This window comes from Pan troglodytes, chromosome 16 (genome assembly GCF_028858775.2).
Source record: "Pan troglodytes isolate AG18354 chromosome 16, NHGRI_mPanTro3-v2.0_pri, whole genome shotgun sequence".
Classification (NCBI taxonomy): Eukaryota; Metazoa; Chordata; class Mammalia; order Primates; family Hominidae; genus Pan; species Pan troglodytes.
Genome location: NC_072414.2, coordinates 48,629,990 through 48,656,250, shown reverse-complemented (window position 1 = coordinate 48,656,250; position 26,261 = coordinate 48,629,990). Strand labels below are relative to the sequence as shown.

The window sequence follows — 26,261 nt, the reverse complement described above, 5'->3', positions numbered from 1 at the left end:
ATTTTGAATTTCTAAACTGGAGAAAAATTGTTTTGTATAAATACATCTGATTTACAAAGACGAGCCACTAAGTTTGCACTTAAATATTCTGACGATTTAAATTCTATAGAAATTCTATATGAAATAGTTTAAAGCAGCATTTGATATCAATAACATACAATCAAGTTTGTGTTTGGGTCTTCTAAACCTTCTTAACATATTTTGCTTAGTGCAATCTTAAACATATTTGGAAATGGTATTCAAAAATTTTAAACAATTCCAGCCACAGTGGAATCCTGCAAATGAAGCTTACTGTAAACTGAAGTTAATATAACATTTTTTTATGATTGTCACTTGTTCAAGAGAAATTGTACATGACAGTTTGCTCATTTGAAAACAAAATAAGAAAAGAATTAGATTTGAAAATGTACTGTTGATGCATTTGCTTCCATTAGCCAGGAGAATAAAATGATACTGTTTTTGGCATAAATAAAATCTTTAAGTTTAAGCTAATGTGAGTTTAATTCTCCTACTTTTAAATTTTTCAATATTTTTCTGACATTCTAGAAAAAAATTTTTTTAAATACACAGAAACAGGCTGGGCACAATGGCACACACCTGTAATCCCATCACTTTGGAGACAGAGCTGGGAGGATTGCTTAAGTCTAGGAGTTAGAGACCAGCCTGGGAAACAAAGTGAGCCCCTGTTGCTAAAAACAAAAAACAAAACAAAAACACACCACACACAAAGCAAAACTTATAGGGGCATTCATTTTTTCTTTTGCCTCAGGCTTCAATATGGCTTGGTATAGCACTGATTGCAGAATAGTTACATCAAAATTTTTGAGACTGTTATGCTGAGCCAGAAAGTACCCCATGATTTCTTTTCCTTTTCTGTACCTTATGTTATTTTTCTGGAGTTAAAAATATGTATCTTTTTTACTCGTTTGTTTAGTTTTCTGTGCACCTAATGCTGTATTTTTTTCTAATGTTGCAATTTCTCTCTCAAATATTTGGAAATAGTTTTTTCAGTGTTCACACACATAAAAAAAAATCGTTGGGGAGTGAAGGGGTCTGAAGATCTCCTCCCAGACTCCCCGCCTCAACTTAAACTAGTTGCTCCCTAAGCCTGTGCTTAGTTTTGTTATGTCAAGATTATCCTTTGCCACTCTCTTGTATTGGATGTCCTGTTTGCTGAACCATGAATTATTCCTCATTTCTTGGCTTACTCATCATTTTGATGAATTGTGTCCTCTACTAGCTTCCTCAGAAGGTGTGCATCTTTTTTCAGTTTTTGCATATCTAAAAATATATTTATACGAATGATAGTTTGGCTGAAGTACATAAAAATAATTCCCATGCAGTTTTAAAAATGTTGTTTTTACTATCTTCTTATATCCAGTATTTGTATTAAGTCTAATGCATGTCTTGCTCCAGTTTCTTGGTATTTAGGTTACTTTTTTTCTTTTTGGAAACTTTAGTGATTATCTCTGTCACTGGTGTTTTGAAATCGCATGATATGTTCACCCATCCTTTTTTCATTCATTGCATTAGGCATCTGACAAACCTTTGGAGTTTGGAGATTTCTGTTTGGGAGAAGTTTTCTTGTTTCATTTCTGTGGTAAATGCTCACTTTTATTTTCTGTGTTCTCCTTTTTTTAAGAAACTCCTGTTGTTCTGACATTGTTCTGACATTGAGCCTCCTGCATCAACTCCTTTTTTTTTTTAGCTCATTTAATTGTATGTTATTTTCTTTCTGGCCTTTCATCTTTTTGTTTTTTTGTTTCAATCTTTTTAAATAATTTTCTAAACTTAATTACTTATTTTAGTTGCCATATTTGTAATTTTGAAGAGCTCTGTGACTTTTTATTTGTTCTTTAATTCTCTTTTTTACAGTTTTTGTTACTGTTTAATGGATATAATAACATATACCTCTTTGGAGATATTAAATATTGTATATATACTTTTTTCTTTTGTTCCCAGCAATGTATCTGATGTCTCCAAGCCCCTTTCTTTATTCTTTTTTGTTTATTTTGGTATTTTTCATGTTAAGGTATGTCTTTTGTTATGTGGTGATCCTTACCCGCCCATACATAATTAAAGAATGAGGCTAAAATAATCATTGAAAACCGTATGTGTTTGAATGGAGACAGGGCTGTCTTGCATAGCCATTCAGGTTGAACACTGCAGAACTCCTGCGGATACTATTTAAATATATCCTTTGTAGTCTCAAAAATTACTAATGTTTACCATATTAGAAATTGAAATAATGATATTTAAAAACTATTGTCAAAAATAAAAATAATAAATATATGTTAACATAAATCACATTTTTTTTCTGAAAAATAACTATTTTCCAAAGCAACAGAAATTTAGTGAGAAAGAATGGCTTGATTTTACACTTTTGCATATTTCTTTAATGTCAAGCTTAGTAGAAAAAAATTGGATTCTCATGTTTCTGAATCCAATCTGTTGTGATACATTCTTTTGGTTGAAATGTATGAAGAATACCCAGCCTCACCCAGTACTTCAATAATCTTTTCCAATAATTGTGATTATTCTCCTTTGATACTGCACCAAAAGTGGAAGTTTTCTTGCTTGTTGCACTGTGGAATCTAGCTCCGTATCACTGACTTTTTTTGCTTAGTTACATCAAAATCTGTTTGTCTGTTTTATATTTTGAATGGATCTTTTATCCATGCCTAATTTTGTAATATCATGCATTGGTCATTTGGAACTTATTGGCCCCTTAAGTGCCCTGGATCTTCCAAATGTTGAAATATTTCATTATATAATATCAAGCACTCACAGTAAATATTAGCATTAATCTAATCAGTGGTGGGTAGGAGTTTTTGCTTGATTTTATTACTGGAAACGAATACTGTCAGTTGTTTTCCTTGATATGACAGGCTCACTTTGTTAATTTTTCAAAAAGAAAAAGTCTACTGAAACTCTAGTCTAGATATTCATAGTTTGACAGTCATTCTTTAAAATAAAAATGATCCTGTTCTATGAAAAAAATGTGGTTAAGTACAACTCACAACTCAATCACAGACCCAAATATTTTCAGTAGGCAATGGTTGTGACTTATGCATACTTTCTTTGCATTTTGTCACACAAAATATTAAAAAGATATGAGCTCAAAGATTGAGATTTAATAAAGTTTTTTTTTTGAATTTGTCTCGGTGTGGTGTGAAGAATACAATGTGTATGGTGGTGAAGAATACAGTGACTACTAGTACAGGTTGGGTTTGGTGCTACTGCCTTGATTTATATTAATTTGCCACCATTTTTACACACTTCTGTTTTTATGCCAAGAGTTGTGACTTCAGATGCCTCCTGAAAGTGGCTTGGATTCCCCAGGTGTCCATATGTCATACTTTGGGAACGGATGATATGAATTACAATGTGTGCCCTCTGGATTTGTGCACTGTACTGTGTGCACAATCTGCATGAAAATTGCGTAGACTTCAGTGTGGGAAAATTAGGTGCTGAACTGACTGATTCTTTGTTGAGGAGGATGGTCTCAACATCATTATGGAGAGGCCAGGTGTGGTGGCTCATGCCTGTAATCCCAACACTTTGGGAAGCTAATGCAGGAGGATCCCTTGAGGCTGGGAGTTTGAGACCAGCCTGGGCAACACTGGAGACTTCGTCTCTACAAAAAAAAAAATGTTTTTAACTAGCCAGTCATGTTGAGCACATACTGTGTAGTCCTAGCTACTCAGGAGACTGAGGTGAGAGGATTGCTTGAGCTCAGGAGTTTGAGGTTGCAGTTGAGCTATGATCATGCCACTACATTCCAGCCTTGGTGACAGAGTGAGATCTTGTCTCTTAAAAAAAAAAAAAATTCATTCTGGAAAATTTTTTCTTTGGGGTTGATCATTTTCTCCAGAGAGAAATCTAGCTTCTAGCTGAGGGTGCTAGGTTGGGGAGTGAGTTCTCTGGCTGTTGGCATTCTGGAAGCCAGGCAGGGAGAAGGATTGTTAAGTACGTGGACTTTTACTAAAACTTTGTTTTCTCAGTATCTCATGCCTGCCTTTTACTTTTCCTGGTGTTCATAAGTCTAGACTATCTCCACTTCAGAAAGTTAACTTTTAGGCTGGGCACAGTGGCTCACTCCTGTAATCCTAGCACTTTGGGAGGCCGAGGTGGGTGGATCATTTGAGGTCAGGAATTCACAACCAGACTGACAAACATAGTGAAACCCCATCTCTACTAAAAATAAAAAAAATTAGTTGGTCATGGTGGAACATGCCTGTAATCCCAGCACTTTGGGAGGCCGAGGTGGGTGGATCACCTGAGGTCAGGAGTCTGAGACCAGCCTGGCTAACATGGTGAAACCCCGTCTCTACTAAAAATACAAAAATTAGCCGGGCATGGTGGTGGGTACCTGTAATCCCAGCTACTCAGGGGGCTGAGACAGGAGAATCGCTTGAACCTGAGAGGTGGAGGTTGTAGTGAGCTGAGATCATACCACTGCACTCCATCCTAGGTGACAGAGCTAGACTCTGTCAAAAAAAAAAAAAAAAATAGGAAGGAAGGAAGTTAAGTTTTAGCCTCTTTGGTAAGGGAAGGGATAGGTGCCTGTTGTGTAAGTTGCGGGGAAGGAGCATTTAGATTTCCCAGCAGTGCTTTGTTTTTACTTTTTATGTACTAAATAGTAGACTGACCACCTGCAAATACCAGGTGTTTTTGGTTCTCTGGGCAAATTGATCTCTTTTCCTTGCACTCCTCCACTGCAGACATTCATTGTAACTTCCTCCATACTGCTAAATCAGTAACCACTCTTCCAATGACTTTCCTATTTCTAAACATTTGGTGAAATCTGTTTAGCAATTAGTATACTTTGGTGTTTTCTTCATCTTTATGAGTAAAAATATTTTATTTCTTTGCCCTTGTTTTAGCAGGGTTTTGAGACGGTGAGTAGATAAGTGTGTGTGATTAATACACCATTATCAATTTTACAGGCTTGAGTCGATCTACCATAGTGGTTAAGAGGTAGATATAGATTTGAATCTTTACTACTTATTGTGGTATTGCCTTGGGTTCCCACTCAAGTCTTATTTCTCATATATTAAAATAGTGTTTATAAAATCTAATATGTAGATTAAATGAGATAGTGCATGTAAAGTTCTTAATATACTGCTTCATGCATCATATGTACTCCATAGCTGGTAATTGTTACAAGCTGTTAGGTTGGCCTATGGCTTACTGAGGTTTTACACTTTTCTTTCTTCCCTGTAAAACATTTGAAATAAGTAGAATGTTTCTTACTTTGTGTACTGTTTCATGTTTTTGGTTTGACAGTGGAAGGGTTACCATGACTCAATATGAAATCATAAATTCAGAAATGTTTTATCTAAATATCTGTGCTTAATATATTTATATAAAATACTATGGATGCATCTTGTTATTCAAATTCAAGTTGTGTTTTACTAGTTTTCTATTTAAGTAATTGTAATTATGATCCACATTTGAAATAGAGGTTACGAAAAGCAGATATTGACATGAGTGGGTAACTGCTTTTTTACCTTGAATCAGAAACTTTTGGTACACTGAAACTTTTATAGGTTTAAAAACATTTTCAAAACCTGCATATAATTATGGAGTATTCTAATTATATTTTATATTTAATAAATTATTTTTCTATTTCTTTGTTATATTAAGTTGCACACTTGTTTCTTTTATCCAGAAAGTTTAGTATAATAAAAATAGTTTTAAGATTAACTGTGAATGTAAAAGAAAAGTATTATTAATTATTTCAGGAAATTGCAAGACCTAACATGGCTGAAAGAGAAACAGAAACATCAAATTCTGAAAGGTAAATATAAGGAAAAACTGAATTTCATAAAATTCAAGTATACAAAATAACACTTGAGCTGCATAATTTCACAGTTAACTGGCAAAGGACTATTTAAATGTTTGTATATAGTGCTATTTTCTGTAATGGCTCTTAATTAAAATAAAACTTAAAAACTTTAATCCAAGAAAAATATTCTCTATATCCTTTGTTTTTAAATCTTTTAAACATATAGAGTATATTTTATGTTGTTAAATTTTTGAGAAACTACTTACTAGCAAGTAAAATGTTGGCAGATTTTCTTTGCCCCTATTAAATGAAAACATTTACAAGATGCTGCATGTTACTGGACAGGAACAGTTGTTGCAAATAGGTAATCTTAAGATTTTTTTAAAGTATTTTCAAAAAGCTATAAGACTACTTATATGGTAGGATCACAATAGTTTCAAAACTCAGGGTTTGGCTTTTAAAATTTTCATACTTTGGTAGAATGTTAAAGAACACAAGATGTTTCACAGTCTTTTAGCAGAAGAGAATCTGAACATTCCAATTAGAACTTTATTCCAAAGAAGGGTAATTTTATTTTGTCTTTTAAGTAATTTGACCCATTTATATCTGTATGCTATATATTTTACTGTAGGTTGCCTGTTAGTCTGTTGAGATTAATCTTTTGTCCCTAAAAGCAAGTTATGGATTAAGTTCCTATGAAGGTGTTTCTTATACTTCAATAGTAAAGTTATCTCGCCCTTTCTTCACCTTGAATTTTTTGTAAGTTCTTGGGGGAATGTTAACAAAAAATCAACTAAGGAGTTAGAAAATGTGGACTAGTCATCTCTGTATTATTTAACATTTTCCGTAAATTGTAGTTAGTCCATTATGATCTGAACAAAACTAAGAATTATACAAATTTGAAATGAGGAAAAAAATAATTTTTTCCATATGTAATTGACCAGTTAAGATCCAAAAAATGAGTTAAGTGATTGAAATTAATGAGAGTATTGATTAAAGTAGCCTGGTGTAAAAATCAGAATCTTTCTAATCTACCACTAACATATGATTACAAAATATAGTGGACAGACTCACTCAATCATAATGTAACAAAAATGATACAAATAATTGATCACAGCCAGTTGCAGAGTTCTTTGTTCCTTCTCCATTCCCACTGATTCACTTGACTAGCCTTAAAAATATCTATATCTATATATAGAGAGAGAAATGGCCAGGATCCAGATGAAGAAAAGCAAAATTTTCCATGATAAAAAATAATATATTAACTACATGATAGACTATTTTACAAATTAAATTATGAATTTAATAAACATGGGATTTGTTTTGGAAACTGACAAACTTAAAAAAAGATTTATATTTTTCTCACTATTAATACCATAATGTATTTAATCATTCCTTTCTTGTTGGATAACATACTAGGTTTTTGGCTGGGCGCTGTGGCTCATGCCTGTAATCCCAGCACTTTGGGAGGCCGAGGTGGGTGGATCACGAGGTCAGGAGTTCAAGACCAGCCTGACCAACATGGTGAAACCCCGTCTCTACTAAAAATATAAAAATTAGCCAGGCTTGGTGGCACGTGCCTGTAATCCCAGCTATTTGGGAGGCTGAGGCAGGAGAATCACCTGAACCCGGGAGGCAGAGGTTGCAATGAGCCGAGATCATGCCACTGCACCCCACCCTGGGTGTCACAGTGAGACTGTCCCCCCCCCCAAAAAAAAAAAGATAAAAAGATATTCGATTTTTTATATTCACTATTTTAAACATTGTTTTAATGAGCATCCTTGATAAATATCTTTTACATTTTAAAAGTATGAAATTTATGGGGAAGAGTTGTAGATTGTAGGTGATTTGTTTAGTTCTAAAGTATATTGTTAATCAATAATTGTTAAAACTGGGTGCTACTGGTTTAGGAATAGTCTAAAGACAAATCAGTAGAACAAAACAAATAGCAGAGAAATAGCCTTATATAAATAGTAATTTAGTAAATAATAAATTACCTTTTGGAAATGTTGCTAGGATATTTGTGCAATTCATTGGGAATACGTCTAAATGTCAGATTAAATGTAAGAAATAAGGTATATGTAATCATTAAATTTATTTTCATAAAATAAGCATCCTTAGATCTAGATAATGGACTGATGATCTTCTTAGAAATCTTGTTTCTCATATTTTGTGATTCACTAGATAGTTTCTGTTAACACTTCAGGGCCAGAATAAACACACAGAAGCACACATATATATATGTGTACAAACATGCACACACACTTAGATGTGTATGTATGTTATATATTTACATATACTTTTTCAGGCATGTGTTTATTTTTTTTAAATTGGGCTATTAAAAATTAGAAAAATATGTTTGAATGCTTATCTGATTTTATGTATGGAAAGACATTCTAAACATAAGAAGCTATTTAAATCATAAAGGAGACTGGGCATGGTGGCTCACACCTGTAATCCCAGCCCTTTGGGAGCCAAGGCAAGAGGATTGCTTGAGCCCAGGAGACCAGCCTGGGCAACATGGCAAAACCTTGTCTCTATGAAATATAAAAAAAATAGCTGGACTTGGTGGTGTGCACCTATATTCCTAGCTACTTGGGAGGCTGAGGTGGGAGGATCACTTGAGCCCAGGAGGTCAAAGCTGCAGTGAGATATTTGCACCACTGTGTTCCTGTCTGGGTGACAGAGCAAGACCCTGTCTCAAAAAAAAAAAAAATCATAAAAAAATATAGATTTTTTTCCAAATATATTTTTTTATTTTAGGTACTTTTACAAGTTAATAAAAATACTTAAATTTAAACTAGAAACAGGCAAGAGATATGAACAGATGAAAATAATGACAGCCAGGACTAAAACTAGTTGATAGATATCTTTTAGTATGTGATTCCAGAGTTTCTCAGAATCTTGCCTAAGAAAATGGCCTCCTCCTAAATTTTACTGCCATAGCGAGGATTGGGAACTTGGACTGTTTTCCTTTTTGGTGGGCAAATGTACCTTGACTTTTTATTTTTTAGAACACGTCTTTATTTTGATAGTGTTCAAAAACATTGCTTTATGAAGAAATACATAATAAATGACTTTATTTTTCAGTAAACAAGATAAAGCTGCTTCTTCAAAAGAAAAAAATGGATGTAATGCAAATTCATTTGAAGGCTCATCAACAACAAAAAGTGAAGAAAGCATAACAGTTTCAGATAAGGAAAATGAAACCTGTCTTGCAGACCAGGAAACTGGCTCAAAAAACATCGTCATATGTGATTCAAATATTGGTGCAGATAAAGTGGAAAAGAAAAAACAAATACAACACGTTTGTCCGGAAATGGAGTTGAAGACGTGCCAAAGTTCAGAAAACATAATCTTATCTGATCAGATTAAAGATCACAACTCCAGTGAAGCCAGATTTTCTTCAAAGAATATTAAGGATTTGCGATTAGCATCAGATAATGTAAGCATTGATCAGTTTTTGAGAAAAAGACATGAACCTGAATCTGTTAGTTCTGATGTTAGCGAGCAAGGCAGTATTCATTTGGAACCTCTGACTCCATCCGAGGTACTTGAGTATGAAGCCACAGAGATTCTTCAGAAAGGTAGTGGTGATCCTTCAGCCAAGACTGATGAAGTAGTGTCTGATCAAACAGATGACATTCCTGGAGGAAATAACCCTAGCACAACAGAGGCAACAGTAGACCTGGAAGATGAAAAAGAAAGAAGTTGAAATTAGTCATTTTAAGTTTCAGTGTACCAACGATAAGGGCATTTGGAACAGTGCTGTCAGGTGAGCTCAGTGGTGCTGTTGTAGGTTCAGAAATGGAAATATGTAAGGGAGGTCACACATACACTTTACCTGTATGTTCAACCTATGTTATCAAACAAATCAATTCACCAATAATAGCATGATTAGTAGGGAGTCCCAAAAAGTTTTTAAAAACACAAACAGGATTTTAATGATAATTAAATTTGCAGTGTAAAGGTCTCATTTAATGGTTTTCAAGGAAATGGGGTTTGGTTGCTGACATGAATTGATGATATTAGTAATATTTATAAAGCCTTTCAAACTTCCATCAATCCTAAGCTAAAAATCTTTATTACCTGTATATCCTTTTCAGTTAACTGAGAGGAAGGGATTTGGAAACCACGTACTTTTGGGGAGTAATTGATTTAAAACAATGGCTGATTGGCATTGTTAACGAAGGCTTTATTTGTGAGGATGATGCTGGTAAATGGAGCATGCTTAGAGTACTAAATTGATCTAATGAGAATTTGGATGAACATAAACTTAATTTTGGATTTAATATAACATTCCAGTCAGACGCATGTAAACAGAATATTTGAATCTTTGTACCTCCATACAAGTGTTAGCCTGCCAGGCTGTAAGCTTACCTTAATTAAACTTTCAGTGAAAGTGGAATTATTAAGATATAAATTTATATTTGTGCTTTTTGTCAGTGTGTAAGCTGTGTAGAAATTCTTTGATGTATTAGTTGTATTAATGTAAAGTAGAAACCCATTGTTGAAACTCCTGTAGCTATTATGCTTTTAATATTGTTTTAATGATCTTCCTTAGAAATAGGCCCATAAAAATGGTCTGGAAGCCAAACCAAAGTATGGTATAATGTAGATATTGTAAAGCAGTAAACTGAAAACATGTCCTGGCATGTATTCAGCCATGTTTAAGTGACTTTTCTGTAATTGTAAAATAAAAACTTCAAATGGGACCTAAAACAGTGATGTAAAAGAACTGGTTTTGGAAATTTAGCCTAATTTATCTATAAGATGGCTGCTAAATTGATTTTTCAGTTTTTTTTATCATCTAGAATATAATAGATATAGAAATGAATAATATGAAGAACAGTAGTTTGCTTTGAAATACTAATAAACTTTTATTTAAAATGCTTCATTTTTACTTCTTAAAATGTGCTTTGGATTCTTAAATTTTGTTTCACTGAATGTTCAATGTTTTAAATGGCGATTAAAACTCTGCTGTATATAGTAGTTTTTGAGTAAATATTTGCAATAAAAATCTGCCCCGGAATAATTCTATTTTTCCAATCACTGCTTGATTCAGATTACCTTTGGTGCCTTTAGAAATTATATACTTATTCAAGAAATTTAATATCAGTGTTAGTGGTGAGGATTCCATTCTGCATTCTTTAACTGCTGATACATTATTTTAAATTAGGACTTAAAGTACAGGGGACAATATTGCTAATATTTATGAGAATAGATTTGCTTTATAAATTCTTTTACTTCAAGAGAAATAGAATTTAATATTATACTTTTCTATCTGCCCAACAATTTAAAGAGGCTAAATAGGCAAAATATATTATGAATTATTTTGAGTATTTTGAGGAGGAGAGCTAATATTTTTATCTTTCCTGCTCCCAAGAAAAGATAGGGAGAGAGGGAGCCATTAGCTCTCATCCTTCACCTTGTTAAAATGTAATTCTGTATCATGGAAGATTTTTGGAGTAATATAAACCTTAGAAGAGCAGGGTTAGGAAGAACGCCTGTCTCTATAAGGACCACTTGTGAGTCTCATTCAGTCTGTTGCCACATTATCACATTATGACACCATAATCCCTTTGGAGCTTTGCTACATCAGCCCCCATATACCTTTTGAGTAGTGGTATTCAAAGTAGCAGGTCAATGAACTGTTTGTACCTATATACTATGAGAAAAGGAACCTATACTGGACTGTAAGTGCTTCATTGAGAAAGTCTGGCAATGAAAAAAAAATAGCTGAATTAAGAATTGTATTTGGTACCATAGCTGATTTACATTCTCTTTCAATCTCCTTATCTCCAATCAGGAACAACCAATCCAGGTATGCAAACCGAACCTTTGGTAGCAGTGCTTTAGAGCAGCGGTTAGGAAACCTTCTCTACAGGGCCAGACAGTAAATAATTGTGGGCCATGTACTACAATTACCCAACTCTGCCTTGTATCATGAAAGCCACTGTAGATGATATGTAAATTATGAACCTATTTGTGTTCCAGTAAAACTTTATTTACAAAAATAGGATGTTGGCTGGATTTGGCCCATGGACTATAGTTTGCCTACTCCTGCTTTGTAGTGCTTAAACTCCTTTGATAAGAATATGAAAGCCAGTGATGCACTCTAGTGACTGCCTAAGAACTATCAAGGCACCTTAGTATGTTATAGTTCCCTGTTAAAACAACAGGATTATGGTGGATTATAAGTGCAGTTTAATAACATCAAGAATCATTATATTTATTTTGTAGGATGCACTGCTAATTTATATTGAAAATCTGAATACCATATTTATTTGTTATTTCTTCCCCTTTCCATCTCTTCAGTGTTTTAAGGAAGAAACTATAAATTTTTTTCACCCCATGAATTTTTAAAGAACTATTCTAAACATTTGTTGAAAGAAACTAACAAGAGGTGAGTCACTTTATTTTGGTTAGAAGTAAAAAGATAAGGAAACCAAATATCTGGGCAATTATTTGGCTAGGGTTACAAAGCCTAGATTTGAACCCAGTTTGATCTGATTCTTAAGTTGTTTTTCCATTACATCTAGTTACTAGCATTTATATTAAACATTTCCTTTTAAAATATTTCTTTTTTTGCAAATAATCCTCCTATGAATGATACTAATTGTAATTATAACATCTTCAAGAAATGAGATATGTTGGGTGAAATTACTTTTATAAAGTTAGCTCTAGCTAACTTTTAATTGCTTGTTAAATGCATATGGAATCAAAGACTTCTTAACCTGAAGAAAGGGGATTTTTCCTCAAGGAGTTGTGAATCATTTTTATTAATAGGCAAGATAGTATATCATGTAAAGATATACTTTATAAAATAATTATTGAAGTTTTAATATCGTTACATTTTTGTAGGCTTCTGTTAGGTCATTGTTTGACTTCATGGTTGACAAGACTACTTTTTATACTAACTCTAATGAAATAGGAAGTTTGTATGCACTAGAAGAGGTTTGCAAGTGTTTTATTTTTACTAGACTATTACAACAGTAAGACTTGTTTACTCAGCTAAGAAGTGAAACACTTGATTTACCTATTTCTAAACTTAAGAGGAAAAACAATTATCTTTTAAGTACAGTTATGCGCCACATAATGACGTACCCCATGTATGATGGTGGTCCAATAAGACTATAATGAAGCTGAAAAATTACTCTTGCCTGGTGACATCTTGATGATGCTGACCCCATGTAGGCCTAGGCTAATGTGTGTGTGTCTTCGTTTTTTTAAAAAAAGTTTAAGAAGTAAAAAAAAAAATTTTGTTTAATAGTAAAAAAAGGTTATAGAATAGGATATAAAGAAAGTACTTTTGTGCAGCTGTAAAATGTTTGTGTTGTTAGCGAAACGTTACTACAAAAGAGTCAAGTAAAAGGCCGGGCATAGTGGCTCACGCTTGTGGTCCTAGCACTTTGGGAGGCCGAGATGGGCAGATCGCTTAAGCCCAGGAGTTTGAGACCAGCCAGGAAAATGTGGTGAAACTGCGTCTCTGCAAAAAATAATTAAAAAAAATTAGTTAGGCATGGTAGCACTTGCCTGTGGTCCCAGCTATCCAGGAGGCTGAGGTGGGAGGATCACTTGAGCCTGGGAGTTCAAGGCTGCAGTGAGCCATGATCAAGCCACTGTACTCCAGCCTGAAGGACAGAGCAAGACCCTGTGTCAGGAGTCAAGTAAAAAAATTTTAAATATATAAAGTAAAAAAGTTATTGTATGCTAGGGTTTATTATTGAAGAAAAACATTTTTAAATTTAGCCCAAGTGTACAGTAATGTCCTAGGCCTTCACAGTCACCATTCACTGACTCATCCAGAGCAACTTCCAGACCTGAAAGCTCCATTGATAGTAAGTACTCATAGGTGTACAATTTTTATCTTTATACTATGTTTTTACTGTACATTTTCTATGTTTAGATAAACACCATCGTGTTATACTTGCTTACAGTATTTAGTACAGTAACATGCTGCCCAGGTTCGCAACCTAGGAGCAATAGACTCTGCCATATAGTCTAGGTGTATAGTAGGCAATACCATCTAGGTTTGTGTAAGACCACTCCATGATGTTCACACAACGCTGAAATCGCCTAACAATGCACTTCTCAGAATAGATCCCTGTCATTAAGCGATGCATAACTATTTTTTGACTGATGCACATCTGCAGATCAATGTAGACAAAATGAATAGATTTTTGAAAGCCATGACAATATTTAATTTTCAACTTGAAAGCTTCAAATTAAAAGATACACTCAGATCATTTGTGAGGAACTAAACACATCTGTAGCAACAACGATAACATCTTTAAGAAATGAGATATGTTGGGTGAAATTACTTTTATAATTAGCTCTAGCTAACTTTTAATTGCTTGTTAAAAGTACCATAAAATTGCCTTTATTTTTAAAAAATATATTACACATAATTTGGTCTTCATTGATGGCACAGTGTGCCATTATTATGAAGATTATTGGGCCACACTTTAAGGGATGCTGTAGCTGCAGAAGTTAATGGCTTGAAAGATAGTTGATCACAGAAGTTACCTTGGATTTTGGTTTCTGGAAAATGCCCCAGGTACATCTAGGATCATTAGACTTTACCAAAAACAGAATAGAAAAATTGACTGTATTGCTGATTCACTCCAACATCTTTCTTAAAATGACTTTTCTCCCCGAAATATTAAAGTAAAGCATGCTGTTTGTGGAGATTTGGAGAAGTATAAAGTATGCTTTTAAACTTTTTTATTTTTTGAGATGGAGTTTTTGCTCTTGTTGCCCAGACTGGAGTGCAATGGCATGATCTCAGCTCACCGCAACCCCCGCCTCCCAGGTTCAAGCAATTCTCCTGCCTCAGCCTCCTGAGTAGCTGGGATTACAGGCATGTGCCACCATGCCTGGCTAATTTTGTAGTTTTAGTAGAGACTGGGTTTCTCTATGTTGGTCAGGCTGGTCTCAAACTCCCAACCTCAGGTGACCCACCTGCCTCGGCTTCCCAAAGTGCTGGGATTACAGGCATGAGCCACCATGCTGGGCCAGTTTTAAACTTTTAAAATATTTCATCTTTATCCAGTGCCATAAAAACTTTTTTTTTTTTCTTGAGATGGAGTCTCGCTCTGTTACTCAGGCTGGGGTGCAGTGGTGCAATCTCAGCTCACTGCAACCTCTGCCCCTCAGGTTCAAGCAATTCTCATGTCTCAGCCTCCCAAGTAGCTGGGATTACAGGTGTCTGCCACCACGCCCGGCTAATTTTTGTATTTTTGGTAGAGACGGGGGTTTTGCCATGTTGGCCAGGCTGGTTTTGAACTCCTGATCTCAAGTGATCCACCTGCCTCGGCCTCCCAAAGTGCTGGGATTACAGGCGTGAGCCACCACGCCCGGCCTCCACTTCCTTAAAAAAATTTTGATTCTCTATATTAGGGGTTAGCAGACTATGACCCACAGTTGACCACCTATTTTTATAAACAAAATATTAGAACAGCCATACCATTTAATTACATATTGTCTCTTGTTACTTTTGCACTACAACAGCACAGTTATATAAGACAGAGACCATGTAGCTCACAAGCCTAAGTTATGTACAATCTGGCCCTTTAAGAAAAAGTTTGCCAGCTCTTACTTTATATTTTCATATAGTCCATATCATACCTTTATAACCATTCTTTAATTTTCATTATTGTAACCATTACAGTGGAACTTAGTTTATAAATTTGGTCCACATTTCTTACTATTTCGTGTTCTAGAATTACAAGTTTGCAATTTTTTGAAGATTATTCAGTTTTTTAATTAAAAAATATCATTTTTTTTAAGAGACTCTCTTTGTTGCCCAGGCTAGAGTTCAGTGGCATGATCTCGGCTCACTGCAACTTCTGCCTCCCGGGTTATAGCAATTCTGCCTCAGCCTCCCGAGTAGCTGGGACTACAGGTGCACGCTGCCACACCTCCCTATTTTTTTGTATTTTAGTAGAGACGGGGTTTCACTGTGTTGCCCAGGCTGGTCTCGAACTCCTGAGCTCTGGCAATCCACCCACCTTGGCCTCCCAAAGTGCTAGGATTACAGGCGCGAGCCACCGCACCCGGCCTTTTTTTTTTTTTTTTTTTTTTTGAGACAGGGTTTCACTCTTGTCGTCCAGGCTACAGTGCAATGGCACGATCTCGGCTCACTGCAACCTCCGCCTCCCAGGTTCAAGCAATTCTCCTGTCTCAGCCTCCTGAGTAGCTGGGATTACAGGTGCCGGCCACCATGCCTGGCTAATTTTTGTATTTTTTAGTAGAGATGGGGTTTCACCATATTGGCCAGACTGGTCCTGAACTCCTGACCTCAGGTAATGCACCCACCTTGGGCTTCCAAAGTGCTGGGATTACAGGCGTGAGCCACCACGCCCAGCCAAAATATCCATTATTATATTAACATACTCTTTATAGAAAAATAGTAAAACAATACTTAAATTTGTAACGTAAAAATGGAAAATTCTCTTACCACAATACTAGCGGAAAGCTTCTTGTCCTGGCATAAACTTCTAAGACTTGATGTTTTCATCTAGATTTTTTTTCTTCACCTCTTCAAAGTCAGTTTTATTTATTAATTTTTAAAAACCTAATGTGATTTTCATTCCTACAGTTCACCAAATATTTCTAGTATGTGTGGCCATGTAACTAGTTCCTGGCCAGTGCATTGTGAGTGAAAGTGGCTTCTGGTTTGGAGCATATAATTGTTGATGTGAAACTTTTTATAATTTTTTTTCGTTTGTCATAGTGCTTTGTCATATTTGAGATGGTGATTGCTCCATCAGGCTGGGTTACTGAGGGACTACTATGAACAGAGCCTCCCTGTTTATTCAGATGGGCACATGAGAGAGAATGAGTATTTTTGTTTTAAGCCTCTATAGTTAGGGAATTTCTGTTTCTGCAACATAACCTGGCCTATCTTGATCAATACAGTCATGAATCCTGAAAGTGGAGTGCTACCATGAAAAAAAAATCAAACTTAAACTATTACAGTGGCTTAGGTGACAGATGGTGTGGCTCCATGAGGTGATCCATATTCTGATGTGCAAGATTTGGTAAACTATTGCCTGTAATACTCGGAAGACATACAATATTCTTAATAAACTTGTATCTCTATCAGAAGACTTCGGATAACAGAATGTTAACAGCATGTTTTGATTACTGTATTAGCTGCATTTGACAAGTTTTTTTTTTTTTAGATGGAGTCTTGCTCTGTCGCTCAGGCTGGAGTGCAGTGGCATGATCTCGGCTCACTGCAACCTCTGCCTCCTGGGTTCAGGTGATTCTCCTGCCCCAGCCTCCTGAGTAGCTGGGACTACAGGTATCCATTACCATGCCCAGCTCTTTTTTTTTTTTTTTTTTTTTGTATTTTTAGTAGAGATGGGGTTTCACCATGTTAGCCAGGCTGCTCTCAAACTCCTGACCTCAGGTGATCCACTCACCTTGGCCTCCCAAAGTGCTGGGATTGCAGGTATGAGCCACCATGCCCGGCCTGACAATGTATTTTAAGAAAGAAATTAACTCAGCTGAGAAACGAGAAAAGGTAGGATTGCAAATAAGAACAAAAGAGAACACAGGAACTCTAGAAATTCAGATATATGCAAGGCTGGAGAGGCAACAACTTCTTACCTCCAACCACTAAAAGAAGGCCTTTAAGCAACAGAATTTAATTAAATAAAGAATATGGTCATTACAGTACTTGTTAAAACTTTTATTTATTTATGTTTTTTGAGACGGAGTCTCACTCTGTTGCCCAGGCTGGAGTGCAGTGGCGCAATCTCCACTCACTGCAAGCTCCGCCACCCGGGTTCATGCCATTCTCCTGCCTCAGCCTCCCGAGTAGCTGGGACTACAGGCGCGGCACCATGCCCAGCTAATGTTTTTGTATTTTTAGTAGAGACAGGGTTTTGCAGTGTTCGCCAGGATGGTCTCAATCTCCTGACCTCGTGATCCTCACACCTCGGCCTCCCAAAGTGCTGGAATTACAGGCGTGAGCCACCGCACCCGGCCTAAAACTTCTAACTAGATTAAAGAGAGGTCCCATAGTGTTTCTATATGAGAACTCCTAACAGCATATTTTGGGAAATTTATGTATTTTCTGAATTTCAAGACAAATCAGTCAAGAAATTGTTGAGACAGAGAAAAGTATTGTAACTCTCCTGTTAGAATTAAAGCTTAGTAATCAACTTAGAGCCATTATCCTTTGAAGGAATTCATTGAAGTCAAGCTCAAAAGCAAGAGCAGGGAATGCTGACATGTGGAGTTCAAGGGTAAGGTCAACATTTCCCGGAACCAGAACAGGAGCACTTAGAAGGAAAGTGGTCACAATCGAATCACTTGGTCTTACTTGTAGCCATTGCCATGTTGTAAGTATGTGTTCATGCCCCATCTGCTGCTGAGGGTTAGTCATTCTTGTAAATATAATAAATATCTATAGGTTTATGTAGATAGTATACTTTATACGAATCCTATCAATGGTGTTCCAAGAAATAGCACAACGTAGGAGCAAAATAAGCCCTTAAATTGGCAATTTTGACAGTGCTTCTGTGTAATGCTTTAACCTTGCCAAGAGAGCCAAATGTTACGTATTTCAAATACTACCAAATCAATTTGTTGGCACTTCCCAGTGTTCTACTGTTCTTTGCAAATACTTTCAACAAGAAATGCAAAGAAAAGAAGACGTGAATGTTATGGAACATTTTAAAAAGAAATCAGAAATGGATCTAAACTCTAAATTAACAAAAGCAGTATCAGTTTCAACAGCAAGATCAAAATCAGGGCAGACAAAATACTTTCATCATTAAAAAAAGTAAGAGGCCAGTCATGGTTTTTGAACTTGACTCATATCAATGCGAAATAAAATAAATTTTTATATCTGAAACATTCATAACCAAATAAAGATAAAGACTATTGTGTAGGACAATTAATGCTTTATGTGCTTTAAATTTTTCTTTTGGGAATAACTTTTAAACAAATATTTGTAGTCTTCCAGTTTTTAAAATGATTTTTTATTTCACATTTATGTTACTGTTTCCTTCATTTCTGTTGTCAATATATCAGGTAGAAATAATGATATTAAAATATATCATCTTGTCACAGTATATTGGCTCATAGTAATAAACCACATTTTAATTTTTTCAGCAAAAAATTTCTGAAACATTTAGTATAACTACTATAGAAAAATTATTCCATATTTATTAAGGTTACAATTATTTAAAAATACATTAAGTATAATGTTATGAAAACTACAGAATGCTGATTCTGTATAATTTAGGAATTCCTGAGAATTTTCAGAAATTTTGATTCCTCATTCTTATATCCCAAATATTAGTATGTCAGGAATTGGGAAATGCTAATGACCAATATATCTTTTCAGTTAGACAAAATGGCTTAGGAAGCAGGTACTAAAGGGTCAGACTTCCACCAATGCCTGATGGTCTCAAGGTACTCCAGTCAAGTGTGGGAGGAGCTGGGGGAGACCTATCTTTAAAAATTGTGGTGTGCCTCTTGGCTCATTGCTGACTCGAATCATATAAACAAAAAACAAACTTTTTGAGAGAATTGTACCATTAAAGGAACCATGGGCCTGGATTAAAAGTTTATGACTGTTTGAGACCTGTGGGCCCCCAACTTTCTATAGGAAGCAGCAGAGTGAGAAAGCTCCCTGGGCCCCAAATAGGACATATTCCTTAATGTCTGCCTCAAAGGTGGCCAAGAAGGATAAAGGTAAGAGATAGGACCTCCTGGATGATAGGATCAAGAGCCTTGGACACCAATAAATTGGGGATCACCTCCCGAGGAACAGAATCAGGCTTGAATCAGGAATTTGTGCACTCCCATTGTAGAGGAAATCATAGCAGAGAATTGCTTTGGCCCACTAACTGCTTTTATGTCTCCCATCTTTCCCTTTCTGAATAGAAGTGTTTATTACAGTTTTTCTATCTCTTTTTCAATCTTGTATGTGTAGGGTATGAACAACTTTTTAGATCATTGATTAACAGATCAAGAGGAGACTAGGGCACACCATCTACTGATTTAGAGAGTAGAAGTAGATAGTGGATTTTGAGTTTGATGCCATCAATGCCAATAGGACTTTCAGTGCCACTTTTGATGCCATTTGATGGCAATGGGACTTTGGAGTTATCTCTCTTTAGAAGAGAGAATGTTTTGGCTGTAGTCATAGGGTTATCTGCCATATAGTGGTTCTCCCTAGAGAACCAGACAGAGCAGGATTACACTTTCCTCATGGTTGAGTGGGACCATCTGTCTGGTTTTGGATTGTGACCTGTGGGCAAATACGACATGTCACTTCTAAACTGAAGCGTTAAATTACTGATTTGAGACCCTCTAGATTTTTGTCTGTCCTCTGATTTGTTTGCTGGTGATGTTTGAGATGGTTGCTCTGTCATCTGAGTTACTATAATGAACAGAAAAATCACTGGACTTTTAGAATGAATGAGAACCTTGTCAACAGATTCAAATGTTTATAGCTGCGATTTCAAGAACTTTTGTTTTGAGATTATACACAGACAAGTTTAGTTTATTTTTCTGGTGAATTGAACCTTATTTTTTTCCGGTGAATTGAGCCTTAGATTGATAGCAGATTAAGTCTATCAGTCAGGATAGGTTAGAATGACATTGTAATAATCCTCCAAATCTCAGTAACTAAAAGCAACAAAAATTTATTTCTCATTCATTCTAAAATTTTTCATGCCAGTGCCTAAGAACCCATCTCAGATTTTCTAACCTTTTTGATCTATCTCAGCAGTTCCTATCTTTTACTAATGCAAGCTATCCTCTGGCATAGTAATTTTACCATTAGTCCCTGTAGAGATTTTTCAAAAATCATCTTATTGCATAACTTTAAAAATAGTTTTAGGACTTTCACTTCTCGCCAATTTGGAGTAATAAGGGCTGGATTTACCCTCCCACTTGAAACAAAAAACAACATGAAACAATGGTGTTAAAGTTAGTAACAGCAGGAATGAAGGACAGTGATCCATGAGAGACAGAAAACAAATGAAGTGAGCTCTATGATTACCTTAGCTTACTGCTTTGAGTTTCCGAGTCATAGCACAGGAAATAGGAACTGAGGCAAAGTCAAGAGAGACCTTGAGTTGAGGAGGAAGAACTGAGGGCACAGAGAGACTCAGGAAGTGAGAGTTCTTAGGACCAAGTTACAGAGAGGAGAGAGCTGCATGGAGAGATTTGCAGTATTCTGCAGAGTACTACGTTGTGTGTCAGGAAACTACCAAAGGCTGGGAAAAGAATAATCAGAGGTGTAGGAGGAACAATGCTTGGCACTTTAAACAGGACGAGAAACAGTGCATTCCCACAAGCCAGAATGAAAACCTTATAATTTATGGGGCATGGGTGGAGAACTCAAGAAGGTTTGCCTCAGTAGTATGGGAATAATTAACCCTAGACTGAGTACTGCCCTGTACCCAGAAAACAAATGATAAAAACAAATCTGCAAAGATCAAGTAATTTCTAAGTAAATGTACTGTGTCCCAGAATAAAACTAAAGGTATACAGAAACATAAAAATATTGAATATCCACAAAGGTAAAATTAACCATATCTGGCATCCAATCAAAGATTAGCAGGCCTACACAGAGGCAGGAAAACATTACCATAATGAGGAAAATCGCCAGTCAGAACGAACAGATATCAGAATTAGCAGGGGGGAACATTAGAATAATTAATATAACTGCTGTATCTTCCAAAAGTTAAGAAGTTGGCCAGGCACAGTGGCTCACACCCATAATCCCAGCACTTTGGGAAGCCAGTGAGGGAGGATCACTTGAGCCCAGGAGTTCAAGACGAGCCTGCCCACCATGGTGAGACCCCATCGCTCCAAAAAAAAAAAAAAAGAAAAAGCCTGGCTTGGTGGTGTGCACCTGTAGTCTCAGCTATTTGGGAGGCTGAGGTGGGAGGATTGCTTGAGCCTGAGAGGTCAAGGTTGCAGTGAGCCATGATCGTACTGCTGCATTCCAGGTTGGCTGATAGAGTAAGACCCTGTCTCCAAAAAAAAAAAAAAAAAAGTTAAGAAATTATTTTTAGAAGACCCAAACTGAACTTTCAGGGATGAGAACTACAATGTCTGGGATAAAAATTATGCTGATGAGATTAATGGCAGATTAGATATAGCAGAAGAAAAGATCAGTGAATTTGAAGACATAGAAATAGAAATTATCCAAGATGAAACACAGAGGAAAAAAGAAATTTAAAAATTTATTTAAAAAAGGAAAAGAGCATCAGTGGACACCTTCAAGAATTATGATATTTTCCAAACCTGAAAACGATCAACTCACAGATCCAAGAAGCTCAATGAACCCCAAGCACAAGACACATGAAGAAAACTACACAAAGGCAACATAAATTGCTCAAAACAAGTAATAAAATCTTAAAAGCAATCAGATAAAAAAAGACATGTACATTTTGAGGAAAAAAGATAAGGATGTCATCAGATTTCCTTAAAAGTACTGAGAGATAAAAACTGTTAACCTAGAATTATATTCCCAGCAAAAATGTCTTTCAAAAACAAAGGTGCAGTTACTCGGGAGGCTGAGGTGGGATGATTGCTTAAAGCAATCAGTTCGAAGCTGTAAAGAGCTATGATCATGTCTGTGGAGAGCCACTGCACTCCAGGATGGGTAACACAGCAATATCTTGCCCCTTAAAAAAACTTTTTTTTTTAATTTAAAAAAGTCAAATACTTTTTCAGAATTTTTTGGCACAGACCTGCACTACAAGAAATGCCAAAAGAAGCCCTGTGGACAGAAGGTATATATCTGAGAACAAATTATTTACCTGTATTTAAATTTTCTATGGCCTTACAGATTTTTCTTTCTCTCCTTGATCTATCAGTTACTGAGAGAAATGTTTTAAAATTCCTCACTGTGGTGGTAGATTTGTCCATTTATAGCTGTGATTTCATGAACTTTTGTTTTAATTTGAGATTATATTGTATGCAGAAAAGTTATTTTTCTGGTGAATTGAGCCTTATTAATAGTGACCATGCATAACGTTTATGTTGTTTGAGACAGCCATACAAGCTTTCTTTGGTTAGTATTTGCATGATATATATTTTCCACTACTATACTTTCAACCTTTCTGTAGTATATACATACAATTTAAAAATACAATCAGATAATCTTTGTCTTTTAATTACAGTATTTAATCCACTATGTTTATGGTAATGATAAATTGTGAACATTCTGTTTATTCTGCATTCTATTTTTATTTTCTTTCTTGCTCTCTTTCAAAGTATCATTTTTCTCATCTTATTTTAATATTCTACTGGTTTTGGAGTTATATACAGACAGTACTCGACTTATGATGGTTTGACTTAGTATTTTTCAACTTTACAATGGTGCAAAAAAATACACATTCAGCATAAACCATACTTGTGAGTACCCATACAACCATTCTGTTTTTCATTTTCGATACAGTATTCAATAAATTACATGAGATATTTAACACTTTATTATAAAACAAATGTTAGATGATTTTTCCCAACTTTAGGCTCATATAAGCATTTTGAGCACGTTTAAAGTAGGCTAAGCTAAGCTATGATGTTCGGTAGGTTAGGTATATTAAATGCATTTTCGAATTATGATATTGTAAACTTTCAATGGGTCTATTATGACACAACCCCATCATAAGTCCAGGAGCATCTGTACTTTATACTGTTTTTTAAAATTTTATTTTAATCTTTTAGTGGGTACTCTCCAGGAATTTACACCATGTGTCCTAAATTTATTAAAGTCTATAGTTAATCATATTTACCCTTTTCCCAAACAGGAACCCCAAAATACTTAAATTCCACTTGAGACCATATACTCCTTTCTAAAAGGTGGCCTCTGCTACTCAGTTCTAGCCCAAGACTGCCCATCAAAAATGCAGGCTCAGAATGGGATATTACATCTTTTGATTTTTAAGTGTTGTCCAGAAATGTGTGAGCAAAACAAAAATATGTTGACAGTTCACCAGTTATAAGCCTCTTTTAGGCCTAGGAAAGAGAATATTTCATGATGGCTTTACTCAGTAGTGGTTGGTTGCTACTGTTATCATACAGAAAGCTAATTGTACTCCTTGTCACATGTGGGGTGTTTTCTCCCCTGTTAAATAAGAGAAGTAAAAACTTGTAATAGCCTCAGCTTGCCTCTTCAGAAAATTATACCATGTATCCTTAACTTATTAATGTCTCAAGTTAATTATTTTTAACTTCATCCCAAACAAGGAGGTATAAACACTTCAATTCCAATCTTCCATGGAGGAGTAGACGTCCCTTCTAAGGTGGCAGCGGTGAGTCAGTTTCAGTCCACTATTGACAACCAGAAATGTAAGCCCAGTACTTGGTATAAAATCTCCTGTTTTGTTTTGCCTTTGTCTTGGTCAATATATTGTTGGCCAAACAAATTGTTTGCAAACCAGAAATGGCTGGCAAGCAGCCAGTTTTTAGCCTTTGCTAGGAACACGTAGAGTTAATTATGATATCCATCTATTTACTCATTCATTCATTCAGTAAATGTTTGTTGAGCCCCTACAACTGTCCTACAATTGTGCTTTAATCCTTTGTTTTGTTTTAACTACTTGATGAAGAGTGCCCCCAAATGCTTGACAGAACTAATTCTCTTTAGAGGAACCTGCCTTCATTCCAGGACCTAAAGAATTTCCCATGAGGAAAATTAGCATATCACAGTCAGGTTCTCTCAGATTTACCATAATATTTACCATTTTCTTGTTCCCCACCTCTTAAATTTCATTTCTTCTATCTAAGTTGACTCTCCTACCTGAAGTACATCGTTTATAATGTTTTTTAGTGGGAGTTTTCAGATTGCAGATTTTCAGCCTTTGCTTGTTTGAAAATGTCTTTAAGTCCTCATCATGGAAAGAAATTTTCTGAATATAGAACTGTGCATTGAACAGTAATTTTCTTTCAGCATATTGAAATACCATTTATTTTCTTCTCACTTCTATATCGATTACTAAGAAGATAGCTGTCCATCTAATTGTGCTTCTTTCTCTCAGGCTACATTTAAGATCTTTTGGTCTTCTGTATTCTGTAGATGCATAATGACGTGTTTAGGTATAGATTTCTGTTTATTATTCTGTTTGACTTATTAAAGCTTTTGGATCTGTGAAATAGTGACTTTTTGGAACATTCCCACTATCTATTCAAATATTGCTTCTGCTCCATTCTTTTTAAAACTGATTAAGTTCATGTTAGACTTTTTGACTGTATCCCCTATGACTCTTAATGTTTTTTTTCTTATTCACTCTGGGATATATTCTGCATAACTTAATTGTTTTAATATGCTCTCTTTATATTGAATCTGCTGTTAACTGTATCCATAAAATTTTAAAATTTTCAGTTATTACATTTTACACTGTAGACATTCTCTTTTTTTTCTTAAACTCTACTTGTAATTTACTCATTTTCAAGCTTGTCTTTTATTTATTAAAGCATGTTAAGCAAAATTATTTTATGTCTGAATATTCCAGTGTCTAAACTTTTCTCACGTCTGATTCTGCTGTGGTTTCTGTTTGTTCTAACCTGTGGGGTCTTATTTCCTTAATGTTTGGTGATTTGTATTGTGTCCTAATGTCTTAATTGTCCTCACATGGTAATTCTTAGAGGCCTGGAATAAAGAAAGTTTCCTCCAAAGAGGATTAGATTGTGTCAATCATCTGAAGATCTGGAGGCACTATTAGTCCACTACTACTTTACAGTTATTATTGGAGGTTTTGGAGACTACAAAACTGATATAAAATGAGGCTGCAAACCTGCTTGAAGACCACATTGTGAATACAGATTATCAGGAGAAATCCTTCCTATCTCCAGCGTGCTGAAGTTGGAGACAGATAATTTTTCTTACAGTCCTAATGGTTGTGTCAGCAGAAGGAGGGCCTTGAGTGTAAGTTGTCCAGGTTTTTGGCGTTTTGAACAAAGAATTAGACAAAACCCACAAAGTAACAAAAGAATGAAACACAGGAATTAAGTATCAGAAGCAGGAATTTATTAGAGAAAGCACTCCACAGGGTGGGAGTGGGCTCAAACAAGCGGCCGATGGGCCCCGTTACAAAGTTTTCCAGGTTTTAAGTACTCCTGTTGAGGTTCCAACTATTACCCCTTATCTGGATGAAGGATTTGGTTTGTGGCTAAAGGCTGAGGTGAATGGGTGCCCTGTGCAGATGAAGGGATGGTCCCTGCTTGGCCCCAAGGCCAATCCAAGGCACTCTCCCTTTCCATCTGAGACATGGTGGAAGGGGAGGGTGGCAGGGACAGCAGCCTTTGATCCTTTGCTACTCAGGTGGTTGTAGGGAGATGGAATTTTACCTTTTGGTTTAGCTTTAGGAAGTTGGCCTGAATTGGCCTTAGATTCCCTGCCTCCAGACCCAGGTGTTTTCTCTTTTAGAAAGTTAGCATAAATTGACCTCAGATTCCGTGCCCCCAAATCTTGGTGTTTTTCCTT

General features: G+C 35.7%; 2 protein-coding genes across 38 annotated transcripts in view; both read left to right on the top strand.

Annotated features, from left to right (window-relative positions):
- ZNF280D (zinc finger protein 280D) overlaps positions 1-10,827 on the top strand; it is a 197,551-nt gene extending 186,724 nt beyond the window's left edge. For 29 of the 37 annotated variants that reach the window (XR_010151705.1, XR_010151710.1, XR_010151709.1 and 26 more), the window contains 2 exons: positions 5,748-5,803; positions 8,882-10,827. Coding sequence is in view for 28 of the 37 variants with exons in the window: in XM_054667573.2 (XP_054523548.1) it covers positions 5,748-5,803; positions 8,882-9,506 (681 nt within the window). In the remaining 9 variants the exon portion in view is untranslated. The remainder of the gene's footprint in view (positions 1-5,747; positions 5,804-8,881) is intronic. The other 8 variants (XM_063794992.1, XM_054667579.2, XM_024349026.3 and 5 more) reach the window with 4 other exon arrangements.
- Positions 10,828-11,375: 548 nt separating this feature from the next.
- Positions 11,376-26,261, top strand: part of MNS1 (meiosis specific nuclear structural 1) — a 199,022-nt gene continuing 184,136 nt past the window's right edge. The window contains exons 1-3 of the mRNA XM_063793990.1: positions 11,376-11,615; positions 12,110-12,197; positions 24,026-24,090. The gene's annotated coding sequence lies outside the window, so the exon portion shown is untranslated. The remainder of the gene's footprint in view (positions 11,616-12,109; positions 12,198-24,025; positions 24,091-26,261) is intronic.